The 13754-nt window shown below is 39.2% G+C and overlaps 1 protein-coding gene across 1 annotated transcript; it reads left to right on the top strand.

Moving 5' to 3' along the window:
* The first annotated feature begins 3639 nt into the window (after positions 1 to 3639).
* On the top strand, positions 3640 to 13301 carry serpine2 (serpin peptidase inhibitor, clade E (nexin, plasminogen activator inhibitor type 1), member 2). The gene is made up of 9 exons (XM_023283223.3): positions 3640 to 3867; positions 5128 to 5406; positions 5561 to 5788; positions 6351 to 6548; positions 11100 to 11298; positions 11375 to 11472; positions 12012 to 12098; positions 12496 to 12579; positions 12711 to 13301. The coding sequence occupies exons 2-9, from the start codon at positions 5145 to 5147 to the stop codon at positions 12746 to 12748; spliced, it is 1194 nt and encodes a 397-aa protein (XP_023138991.2). The 5' UTR covers positions 3640 to 3867; positions 5128 to 5144; the 3' UTR covers positions 12749 to 13301.
* Positions 13302 to 13754: the final 453 nt, after the last annotated feature.

Raw genomic sequence — 13754 nt, 5'->3', positions numbered from 1 at the left:
ATTTTTCAGAGGAAAGGGCAAGTATGCAAAATTGAAATTTCCCAAGTATAACAGTATGCAGCGTCACCATCTTTTGTTGCATGATATTGACCAATCCTTTCTGCATACACAACACACAGTGAGTCCACCTCTTGACCAATACATTTCATATTGAGAAATTTCAGTGGTTTTCAAATTAAAGGTTATCAGTAAGTTTATCAATCATAACTGCAAACTCACCCTTTCACTGCAGCATCTGAGCAACCCTTAGAATCCTGTTTAAACAGGCCGCTTTGATAGAGAAGACAAAACTTTGTGGCTGAGAATGATCCAAGAAATGACTCCACTTCATGCACATGGGATATGCAAACATACAATACACACATCTGTTCTTATTCAGCACAAGTTTAGTCTTGTTTTGATGATAAGAGTGTGACTAAAACTTTCTCTTGGTTGCTCAACAAGAGCATGATCTTATCTCCACCAGGTCACCGAGATGGTGTTTCAAAAACATCAAGGACTGGAAATTGCATTATTACAATGTTTTCATTTTTTGCTTTGACGAAGAAGGATTTAGTTTAAAAGCAGCATCTGCAATTGAAAAATAGTAGCGGCCTTGGATGGCATGATTATAGTACACAGCTGCACGTTCACTGCCTACCTTCTGAAAACTCTCCAAACACAGACATGATGACCCCGCTTCGCTTAACAGTGTTTATTTTCAAACAAGTCCCATCTCTGTGTCCCAGCTGGACAGGCAAGACCCCCACTCAAAGCACAAGGCCACAGCCACAGTCCTGCCCTGAATCTAGACCCACTGTGGGTGTCCTTCGCTGTAGCAGTGAATTCTTAAAGCCTCCACCTGGGCGTTCTGTCAGGTCCTGTGGCTGTGGAACTAATCTGTTAAAGTGGAGGTTCAAGCCACAAAATACACACGTGAAATATATATTATTATGACAGACCACAAGCCAGTCTTTGTTAAAGTGAACATTTATGATGACTTTGGTCGTAATTGCTCATACACTCTCATTTAATCCCCTGTAATTCAAACCTCCAAGCACCCATTCGTAATCCTCTCTGGCAGCAGCAGCAGGATGTAACTGAGACTCCGGCTCTTTTCAGGTATTTTTGTGTGTTTACCACCCGACTGCATCACCTAATCAGAAAAGCATCAGGTGGTCTACATCAGTGAGGATCAGCTGTGTGTTGTTCGTGCGCTTTTCTGTCACTTAGGGGTTGCATAAATACAAAATCACATCAAAACTGAATAAGACCAAACATCTTTAAAACGGTATGAAAAGGTGGTAGAAAATTATATTTCAGGAAAAGAGGAGAGCTAAGGCAAGTCGGGGGAAAAGACTGTCTCCTTAGCAACATCTTTTATTTTCTTTAAAAATATATTAAAAATCAATACGATTTGTATGAAGACGTACACTGCCAGTCAAAAGTCTGGACACACCTTCTCATTCAATGGTTTTTATTTAACTGTATTGTACGTTGTAGATTAATACTGAAGACATCAAAACTATAAAAGAATACACATGGAATTATTTTGTAAACACAAAAATGTTACTCTTCAGTATTAATCTACAATGTAGAAAATAACACAAATAAATAAAAAGCATTGAATGAGAAGGTGTGTCCAGGCTATTGACTGGTAGTGTATGCATAAGTGAATAAATCCAGATGGTAAATAAATCATAACAGACTACACGGCATTGTTATTATAAAATTAAATATTAAATCTTCAAAAGCGGGAAATTTCTGATTCACCTTGATCCATACTAACTTGCTAGCTATGCAAATAGTTAACTTTGCTTTTAGTTTTGGATGTTGTTCTTATTTTAACTGAAACTAAATGTTACACAACAAAATTAAAAAATTGTTTAACTTTTTTGTTTCGACAGTTTGATTGTTGAAAATGTATATATGTGCTTGGAACAAACGTTATAACTTTATTATTCTTGATATTTAAATTTCTGATTACTAGGGATGATTAGGCAACACTAGCGAGGACTTCAAACTAGCTAGCAAGTACTACAGTAAGCTAATGTAGCACAGCGCCATTAGCCTAACATAAAGTGAGCTAGTTGGCTAGCAAAGCTAGTTATCCTAAACAGATAATGATATATATTTTACTACTGGTTAACTATCTTGTCACTATGCTAACATTAGCAATGCTAAGATACTGAAAGTCACGAATTCCCTCTTAAGTCCTACTCTCACACTTTAACAGAATTTTTTTTTTCTTTTTTTCCCAGTCTTTTTCATTCAGATTAATGGATTACACTCCTTTGGACTCTGGTATTAGCAGTAGAAAACTAATTGTACATGTATATTCCTTTAAAACACACATGACATCATTTTGTACTGTCAAAAATGTTGCATTAGCTTGATTCAAAACCACTTCTTTTGATTTCTATAGCCAAACAGAATTATTTCAATGTTATATTATTGAAGATTAGAGGCCACCGTCATCCAAAAAAAAGACCTAATATAAAAGTTGACTGTGTTTAATGGTCAGGAGAGAGAGTTATGGGGCTTCTTACTCTGGTTTACTCTGTACTTCACACAAACATTTAGCTGGTATTAAAAGTTATAAAGGTGAATTAAAGGCCCTGGGTAATTTTCCACTTCACATGACACAACATAATTAGGTTGAATGTTTTTGTGTTGTTTTTAAACATTCCCCACATCCGGCCCTAAACAACGTGCATCTTCTCAATTGCCAAGTTAACCAGACTTAGCCCAGACACGACCGGAAGTAGCAGCATGAACCTCAACATCAAACTAATTTCTATTTTTTTATTTAAAAACTTTAAGGGGTAGCTTAGCAAAATACATAAATAAAATAACATCAGGAAATAATATTATATTATGGCCGTTGTAGTCATACAGTAAATGTTTGTATTATTACTCCTCTAAGAAACGTGGAGTTATGTGATGGTTGGCATTGGTTTGTCTGTCTGTTTGTCTGTTAGCCACATTACTCCAAAATGCACAAACAGATTTGGATGAAATTTTCAGGAAAGGTCAGAAATGACACAGTGACCAAGTGATTAGATTAGATTAGAGAAAATGGAAGATTTTGGCAGTGATGCAGCTTATAGTCTGGATCCACGGGTTTGTTAAAGATTTCTGTATCATTGCGAGATAGTGGCACGATGTCACTGTAACAATGACAGCAAGTGAGCACTACATCAGCTGCCTGCTGACGATCACATGATTGTTATCCTACTACAAATCCACCGCTGTGGACTTATCAGGAATTATCCATCTGAAATGATGCAAGGAACAATTGATGAAGTTGTGGGGGTGTTTCCGAGTCCCATCAATTCCCACCACCTGCTACATATTTAGGTCACGCGATTTGGTATCCGTACATAATGTACACATGCATAACACACACCAGTGCTAAACGCAAGGACATTTTGTTTGTGGGTACATTTATATTAAATCGCTACATTCTATGTTGTTGTGATTTCTGATCATCAATAACTAATAAACAAATGCTGCATTTCTAAAAATAAAAAATGCTGCATTTCTGACAAGCCATATGGGGGAATGAAAGGGCTTGGCAGAGTCTTGTGCTTTTATTTTGAAGGTGAAACGCATGCTCTGTCGAGTGCCGCTTGACGGCAAACATTTGATGAGACGCTCACTTCGCTCTCGGTTGTTTGGTTGGAAGGCGGAGTTCAGTCCAATAAATTCCTCATTGAAACAGCGGTGAAGTTAGTAGTAGCACTCACTTTCACTGGAATAAGAAGTATTTTTTCATTAAGGTTTCGCTCCAACACTACTTTGTCGTTTGGACGGCGGTGAGCAGCGGACTGCTAAGGTTATAATTTCACCTGCGGGACCAGTCGAAGTAACGTCACCTCGGGATAGGTAAGGACTCGCGTTTAAACCAAAAATTTTTAACAAATATGGCACTTTAAAAAAACGGATTCAGACATTAAATTTAGCTTAGCAACACTAAGCGACACCTCACACTCTGCATTCAGGCGCAACAAGTTCCTCACGGCCATTTAACTAACATTTTTAAACAGCTAAAATTCCCAAATGCGCGACATATGCGTCAGGTGGGCTTCCTTAAATTAGCTCTCTATTAGTAATTAACGTCAACTAACCACAGAAAAGCCGACACTTGTCAAAGTTTAAGTTACGTTAACGTGACTTGCATTACAACTGTTGAAACAAGAAGTGCGCCTCACACCCTGGTTGTTTGCTTGGACTCCTGCTGTTGGTCATTTTAATGTATGAGGAGCTCAGGAATGTTTGTGTGGCAAAGGCTGCAGGAATGGATATTTAACAGAAACCTTCTGCTTTTTGGCAACCTACCCAAGAGTCCTCAGTTTTAATGCATGTGCATCCACTTCTTTTCATATGTGTAAACACAATGTAAATTTGGTCTGGTTTCCTGTTACTTTTACATCAAAAGAGGGCTTGTAAACTGTAGAACATTGCAGCTTAAATGTCAGACATTTTTTTAAACTAATGCTGTGAGATCAGTATGTCAAACTTGCTGGAGCACTGTCAAAATGCCACACATTTCTGGAGTTTTTTTGTCCCCCATCTCTTCTAAAGTTTGCGAGAACAATATCCAATATTTAACTGCAAAGCTACCTACAGTAGCTCTAAGCTAAACTTATACACAGTTCAGACTATAGTTGTGGAAAAGCATGCATGTTTACTATTAAGCCTGTGTGCAATAAATCACTAGCCAGCATTCAGTTGCTTTTGCGGCTGCATCTATTCTGCTCCAGGGAGTGGAGCAGGCTGAATCATATTCTTAAAATGGCTCGAAAGATTTAATTTGGTCTAAAATTAAAACAAAAGCAGAGAGCAGTCTTGGTGTTCTGGTTAAAGTTAGATTGTGATATTTAGACTGTGTGAGTAAGAGTTAGTCAGACTGAGCAGCACAGGATGAAAGGGTTTCTTTCCTTTAAGGACAAGCAAAGGCAACTGCAAGAATGCCCAGAATGACAGATTATTGTTTTGATAAATTTGTAGTTGCTCAGAAAGCATGATTCTCAGGTTTACGTGCTCTTAGTAATCAGTGGGTCTAAACTGGGGGCAGATTAGCAGATTAGATGGCCATGTTTCATACAAACTGCCCCTGCTTTTCTGTTCTTTGTCTCTTACAAGGTGCCGAAGGGATCAAAATGAAGCACATGTCGTTACTGTGCTTGTATGCGCTGGTGGCCTTGTTTGGCCATAAGGGTGTGCTGTCCCAAGCCCCGTCTTACGGTGAACGGGGCTCTGATCTCGGCATACAGGTGTTTCAGCAAGTAGTCCGCAACAAGCCTCTGGAAAATGTGGTGCTTTCACCCCATGGCGTGGCTTCCATCCTGGGCATGCTGCTACCTGGAGCACATGGGGAAACACGAAAGCAAATCCTGAATGCTCTCCGTTACAAGAAGAATGGTAAGGACAGTTGTGGGGCTTGTTTTGTTATTGAACTTTATATATATATATATATATATATATATGAGCTCTATTGCATTAGAAAGTGGTGGATTGATGATTAAACCCTATGCATGGTTTGAGTAATAATTCTAAGTGTCATTGGTCTGCACAGGCCCTTACAGGATGTTGAAAAAGCTGCACAAGACCTTGACAGCCAAGTCCAACCAGGATGTTGTGCTAATTGCAAACGCCATGTTCACCCAGATGGGTTTCCCCATGGAAGAGACCTTTGTGGAAACCAACAAAGCTAATTTTCAGTGCGACAGAAGGAGCCTGGACTTCGGCAACCCCAATGCAGCAGCAGATGAAATCAATGCATGGGTCAACAATAAGACCAAAGGTAGGAATGATGGGTTGAATGAAGCAACTGTATATTCAACAAGAATATTGTGAAATGGCCCTTGAACAGGCAGGTGTGAGCATGTTTTTAGAAACGGATGTGAATTCTGTCACAAAAATCGTCAATTTTCATTTTTTGAAGTTGAGTTATGTATCAAAGTATACACATTTGTTGTGTTTTGAGAGAAGCCTGAAATGTAGTCACTTGTGAATGTGGTACAAAATGGTTTGTTGAGAATAGTTTTGACACAGATGTAACAGTTCTCAATTGTATTAACCCTATTCAGCTTGGACGTCTGTATAATTGGATACAAATGTAGTGTACGTTGTGTTCCAACCATAAAGAGACAGACATTTAAACTACCACTGGTCTTGTGTGTTTTTCACAGACCACAGTATAAATCCTTGACTGAGCAATGTATTCCGCTGTGTTGAATAGTGTGTCCTTGTACGGTGCTGCATTATTAGTTCCTCATCTGTCCTGAAGTGAATACCAAAGATAAGGTGGGTTTTTATCGAGCCTGGCTGACTGAGTAATGCTCCTGTGTTGCATATTTATCCAGGTCACATCCCCAGCTTGATCAAAGCAGACATGCTGGATCCGGCTATGACCCGTCTAGTGGCTGTCAACTCAATCTTCTTCAAAGGATTGTGGAAGTCCCGCTTCCAGCCTGAGAACACCAAGATGAGACCCTTCAATGGGGGTGATGGAAATGTATACAAAGTCCCAATGATGTCCCAACTGTCTGTCTTCAATATAGGTGAGTGTTGTTGTGTCAGAGGTTGTCAGTGACGGTCCTCTGTGTGAGAGCAACCAGGTGTTATTTAATCAGCCCCTCCAGGATTTCACAGGCATTTTTCCAGATTGTTGTGGCCTAAAATGCCTGAATTCGTGGCAGCTTTTCTGAAAAATTGCGATGCAAGTTGCGATGTTTTAAGCTTATTTGTTGCGAAGAAGTTGCGGGAGACCGTGACAATTGCTAAAAAGTTGCATTTTACCAGCTTTCAGAACATGTTTCAGCAATTCTTTAACGCTCCAACCCATTTACACGAGCTGGCATCCTATGGTGGGAAATTAGCAGCAGCCAGATACTGGTGTAACTTGAAGTGGTTGGTAGATTTAAGGCACTAAATAAAAATTTACTGTGGAATGAATCACATTTGGACATATGTCAGTGGCTTCAAGAGTTAATTTCACCTCCTGGCACACACTATTCACACACATGGGACATGTCTGCATCTTCAAGCCAGAGACAAGGAAGTGAATTTGGTGACGTACATGCATTACGTTTGCGCTAGGGACTGCTATGATTGTTGGAACTCATGGGAGGCGGGCCAAAAGTTGCGGTGATTGGACAAAATTGCAAGGTTGTGCCAAATTCACGGAGATTGGTTGAATTTGCGCGATTGCAACATTGCAAATTTCTTGAGGGGTCTGTTTAATGTACTCATGCTGGATTAGTAGCTATATTGTTGACACCTGTTTAATTAAACAGTATTACACCTTTGCAACATTATAGATTAGTGGCATTTCCATATAATAGTCAGAGATGTAGCGGATGGTTTGTGGACTGTTTTGAGGCCTTGAGTTTTTTTTGACGTCTCTATTTGATGTTGTAAAACCGACTAGGGACGGATTTGACTGAAAACTCAGGGACACAGTGACTTGGTAGCAACCTGTCAATCATAGGTAGCCCCGCCCTAAAGCATACCCTGTTGTATAATCGATTTTCCTGAAAATAGCACTATTATTTACAAAATGACCATCATGCTACATTCGGAACGTTTTAAAACTAGCATTTGAGACCATAAACTCATTAGGAAAATGTAACAGATGAAGGGAGAAGTAGGGTCATTTTCTCATAGACTTTTATACCGTCAGACTTCTTTTGCAACCAAAGGAGTCGCCCCCTGCTGGCTGTCAAAAAGAATGCAGAGTCGTAAGGGATGGCTTCACTCTTCAGATGCACAGGTTGTGTCCATCTTTTATAAACAGTCTATGATTGTAGCATAGAATGAGTGAAAGTGGCAACAGAAAAGTTCAAGGTGGAAGGTACATAAAGAAAATGTTTACTGTTTTCCACTAAAATGCATTGTGTATATTGTTTAGGTCTAATGTGTTGAATGTGTGCTCTTTCTTATTGAACCTGTGGAAAGTCAAGTCTTTAAACATGCCTCACCCTGTACTGCTAAAACGTGCAGTGTGTAACTTTCGTTTCCCTCTTTTGGCAGCGACAGTAATTACATAAATACTGTTGACACTTCTGGGTGTTTGCTCCTAGTTGATGTTGTCCGTTCCCAGTATCTGACAGTCTACCCCGTCTTAGTCACTATGGTCACTCTACTTTCAGCTCTGGTAAACCAGTCAATGCTGGGTGACTCACAGCACATTGCTACCGGTGTGCCAGGGTGGAAATGTCACCACAAAATCCAAATTTAAAACCTCAGTATGCTGTGAGATACAGAGAGGTTTCCCTGGCACCAGTGGACTTATTCAGCATGGTGTGAACTCGTTTAAGCATTTGAACGTGACAGACATACTTAATATATATTTAAAAGTCCCACACGTTTTAGGCCCATGTTTTTTGCAGCTTGAAGTTGGTCAAACACTCCACAGGGTGATTATAACTCTAAAATAGATTGGTAGACATTTCTTTGAGTAACCAATGCATGTCTGAATGGTCTTGAATATTCAGGGGCAGCAAACAGGCCTAGCTGCTGGCTTCTATGGTGCAGTTTCAACCATGCCAGTTTACAATGCAGAAGCTAGCTTGGTTGAGCTCTAAAGAAATGCAGGCTTAGACACCCCACATATTATTTAGTTCTGTGTGAAATGAAATGATATACCAGTCAGTGGTCTATATTTAGATGAGTTGTCAGTTATGCTAGCATGGTGAGTGCTGTGGATAGATCCTCATGCTGGTGTTTGTCTGGGACTTGTTGCTTGGATTATTCTCTCCAAATTACCACACTTTAGTCTTAAAGAAACCTCAGTTTGAAATGGTATTGAATCACTTGCTGCCGTCTCTTGAAACAGTAATGTTTTATGACTATTATGGGGTTTACACATATTTGGCTTTATGGCTTTATAGTATAATGTGGTGTAATTTAGTTTAATAGCCAAATAAAGCATGGAAAACTGCATAGGGACTGTTGAATGGATACTTGTGGCATGAGGCTTTATGTGCTTTCTTTGGCCAAAAGTAACTTTCACATAACTAGGAACAAACAAGAAAGACAAATCTTTCTTGTTTGTTCAGTGTTGAAAGTCTTGATGGAAAGGTGTTCTTTAACAGGGTAAAAGGACCCATACAGTCTGTCACATTCAATGTCATCGCAACCTTTAAGCAATATTACCATATTCAAACGAAGTAAAAAGCTCCCTGAAAGCTCAAAGTCTGTGATATGTTAATATTAATCTTTAGCTGCTCATCTTTAACACCTGTTATGACTGGCTGATCTAGACAGTGTTTTGCATTTTCTGTTCTAAATTTCTGCTACGCGGTAGGTCTTCTCTGTGGGAGAATGTGTTTGCCCACAGGAAATGATGCATTTTCCGCTTCTAGTTTGTTTAGACTAAATAAAAATACTGCGCAGTGATAGCCATCATGGCTAAACAGACAAAGAAATAGTTTGACCCACAGATATGCAGAGCTCCTCAACAGAAAAGCCTGACAAGATATGTAGTTAGGTAGGATTTAAAAACACACACAATTTTGCAGTGTGAATTATGCAGGAAAAATAGGGATTAAAATATTTGTATTGCAAAATCAGTAATTTCATTCCACACTCAGACAAGGGGCAACTTTTTAATGTATTTTTGCTTTTTTTTTTTTTTTAATGGGGAACTTTTAATGCAGAAGCAGGAAAATTTCTGAAGAACTGCATTTTCAGATGTATCAGAATATGTTATTGCTACTATACTGATAGGAGGAAATGCAAATAGATTACCGTGAAAATGTATTTAGCCCCCTCCTGGTCCTCTTTGTTTTTGTTTGTATCTCATACTTTGATAACTGGAGATCAGTTTCAGTCATCACTGTGGTGGAATCCTGGCCCACTCTTTTTTTTTTTGCACGGCTGCTTTAGTGCAGCTGCACTGGAGTTACTGAGCATGAACTGCACTTTTCACTTCCCTTCACAGCATCTCAATAGGTTTCAGGTCCAGACTTGGACTGCACCACTTTAATGTTATTTCTTTTGAGACGTTCAGGGATGGACTTGTCTGGGATCATAGTCTTGCTGCATAACTCATCTCACAGACAGATGATGTCCCATTCTCCTTCAGGATCTTCTGTCAGAGAGCAGAAATAATGTTTCTGTCACTTATGACAAGTCACTGATGCCTCCAGTTGGTCTAATATTCTTCTTGTGTAATTCTGTGTTTGGTTAATTAAATTCAAATTCCCCTTTTGATTCATCGGTCCATAGAACATTCTCCCATAAGGTTTCAGACAGTGGAGGCACAAACACTGATCTTAACTGAGGTAAAAATTGAGGTTAAAAAAAAAAAAAAAAGGGCTGCAGTTATTTTGAACTTTTTGTGACTTCCTCAATGAGTTGTTGTTATGCTCCTGGAGGAATTTTGTCGGCCACCTCTGCATGGTCACTATTGTTCCTGGCCTTCTGGCCTGGCCTGACCCAGTTGATATTTGATAACTTTTTGATGCAATAATTACAATTATCATTTAAAATGTTTTTGTTTTATGTAAAATTTTGTTTGAAAATCTGCCATAGTTTATATGACACACTCAAAAGAATAAAAGAAATCAGTATGGGGTTGAAAACATGTTCACAGAGCTGTAGCTTCGTTGCCAATCAGACACGCCATGCCTTTCCAAAAGATTTATAAGATACAGTAAATCTGTAGGTGTAAAACTGATTAGTCATTTCCATCACACTACTGTTCAAAATTTTGGAGTCGCATCGAAATGTTCTTATTTTTGAAAAGCATCTTTTTTTCTGATGAAGATAACATTAAATGAATCAGAAATCCAGTCTAGACATTGTTAATGTGGTAAATGACTATTCTAGGTGGAAACAGATGATTTTTAATGGAATATCTACATAGAGGTACAGAGGAACATTTCCAGCAACCATCACTCTGTGTTCTAATGCTACATTGTGTTAGCTAATGGTGTTGAAAGGCTAATTGATGATTAGAAAACCCTTGTGCAATTATGTTGGTACATGAATAAAAGTGTGAGTTTTCATGGAAAACATGAAATTGTCTGAGTGACCCCAAACTTTTAAACGCTAGTGTATGTTTCATTCATCCAAACTACTAACCCATGACTCTCTTATTTTGTCAGGCATGGCCACCACGCCACAGGACCTCAAATACAAGGTAATTGAGCTGCCTTATCATGGCAACACCATCAGCATGCTAATTGTCCTGCCTTCTGAGGAGGACACACCTCTGTCCCGTGTGATCCCACACATCAGCACCGCCACAGTGCAGAGCTGGACCAAGCTGATGCACATGAGGAAAATCCGCCTGCTCATTCCCAAGTAAGACCCACGCTAAAGCACACAGATACAGCAGTTTGGAATATGATAAGCATTGTGTTCATGCTTGTGTTTGTAGATTCACTGCTGATACAGAGGTAGATTTGGAGGCCCCGCTCTCTGCACTGGGAATATCAGACATGTTCAGTCAGGGCAAAGCTGACTTCAGACACATCAGTAAGTAAAAGTACAGTCACTGCTAACCCGACGGTGATGCAAGCCCTCAGGCATCATCCGAGTATTTACAATGGTTTATTTGGATGCGAGCAAAGCTTAAAAATATGAAAGGATTGTTGGCTGTTTACTGCTGAGAGTCAGTTAACAAGTGTGAATCGTGTCTGGCTGGTCGATGTGAAAAACTGAATCACCCATGTTCTCTTGTTCTTCATCTTTCTGAGTGATGGAATGAAGAGGGCTGTGAATGAAGAGCTCTAGTGCCATCATGTGGTGAAATGAGCTAAAGAGTTTGTAGGATTACGTCATGAAAAATCCACTCAGGTCTGGTTGACAGATGGGGCTTTGCTTTAGTGCCATCATGTGGTGTAATGTGCATTGAACAGGGACAGACCTCCAGTTATTGTCAAATTTTATTGCACTAAAAACGCACATACAGTTCCTTCGTCATGTTTGTTGTGTATAGCTTCAGTTAATTAATATGGGAAGGGCAAAGATGGTGTGGTATATGCATAAGAATTAAGTGTTGTTGTTTTTTTCAGGTTCTGAGCCTGTTTATGTATCCAAGGCACTCCAGAAAGCCAAAATTATTGTGAATGAAGACGGAACAAAAGCAGCAGCTGCCACTAGTGAGTATTTCTTTCAGTGAGACTTCACTTTGATTTTATGTTGCGTAGGACTGGGCCATGTAGTTTAAAGAATTATCCCGTTAAAATGTTTAATTTCAATCAACATCGTTGATTATTGATCACTTTTAGTTATCTGTTTTTAAAAATGACAAGCAAAAAAAATAGTTTTATATATTTTTGTAATTAATTTTCAAGGCACACAGGTGATAATTTTAAGGTTAACACAACCTTGAAAACAGATAAATTGTTGGTCCAGTGTTGTGTCAAGCACAAAGCTGTATGTTCATGTGACAACAGAATTGTTCATACAGTTGTATTTATGTATCAGTGCACTGATAACTGTAATCCAGCTGGTGGTTTCTGCTATGTATTTACGATGTGCTGCTTTTTTGTTTAGCTGCCATTTTGCTGGCACGCTCCTCTCCACCTTGGGTTACCGTGGACAGACCTTTCCTCTTCCTCATCAGACATAACCCAACAGGTACAAAATATCTTCAGTTTTCAATGGATAGATGCTGAAAACATTGTCTCACATTTAATCTGCCTTGTTCATTATAAAGCATAACCAGCACCTCACCTTGATTCAAGACTTCTGTCCGTCTCTGTCCTCAGGTACCATCCTCTTTATGGGCCAGATCAACCAGCCTTGAGGCCTGCCTGCACAGGTCAGCCCCCGGCAGCATCATTCGCCAGCACAGGACATGCTTACACACTGCCACGCATGAACACACACGCGCACATACACACAAACACACTTTGCTGTAGACTTATGTACAATGTGGACATATGATGTTATTTGTTTTAAATGTTGCTTTTTATGTTCCCCATTTTCTGTAACGCATAACATGCTGTATAAATGTTTTGCAGACTAAATTTTCCAACTGTTTTAATTTTTTTTATTACTTTTTTGAATTTATTACATTTTTAAAAGACTTTGAATGTCAAATGTGTATTTTCTCAACTCTGGAGTAGGATAATCAGTTTATTTATCATGTCACCGTTTCAGTTTAAAAGTTCTCCCTCTCAAGTCATCTAACTCCAGTCTGTATTAAGTTTCACTCCTAAGTTATGGCAATGTACATCCCATCTTGAAAACTTTTCATTCAGCTACTTTAAAGTGATTGTTTCCCTGACTGAGGAGATCTTCTGTTATCATACTTGCTTCACATTTGAAAAAAATAAATACACATATTTATAACATCAGTGATTTTGCCTCACTTATTTTCTGTAATGAGATTTCTGACATGAGGAGCCTGCTTGTGACATTGGTTATGTTTTTTCAGCTCAAGTTTTCTGTTGTAGATCATTATTGGATTCTAGGTTATTGCGTTGAAACCTGCCGATACATTTTAAACGTACACAGAAAAACACATGCACGTAGAGCAGGACTCTGCAGATACCTGCTGATGATTGATATTCAAAAGGCAGCACTCACAGTTTTCAATCACTGTAATCACTGCTCTCCAAACCCAAGAGCTAAGCCCAGGAAAGAGTTTCCTACGTCAGTTGGTGCTGATATGAAAAGCCTCCTCTCAGACACACACTGAGCAGTCTCACAAACAGCACTGCTTTCCAAACAGCCATCAGAGGAAACTAAATTATACTGCAGTGTAAAGAAACCTCATTAGAACACTGGGGAGAAGAAACTGAATGTCA

This window comes from Amphiprion ocellaris, chromosome 7 (genome assembly GCF_022539595.1).
Source record: "Amphiprion ocellaris isolate individual 3 ecotype Okinawa chromosome 7, ASM2253959v1, whole genome shotgun sequence".
Lineage (NCBI taxonomy): Eukaryota > Metazoa > Chordata > Actinopteri > Pomacentridae > Amphiprion > Amphiprion ocellaris.
Note: the sequence above shows the minus strand (reverse complement) of the source record. Positions and strands in the feature narration are given on the sequence as shown.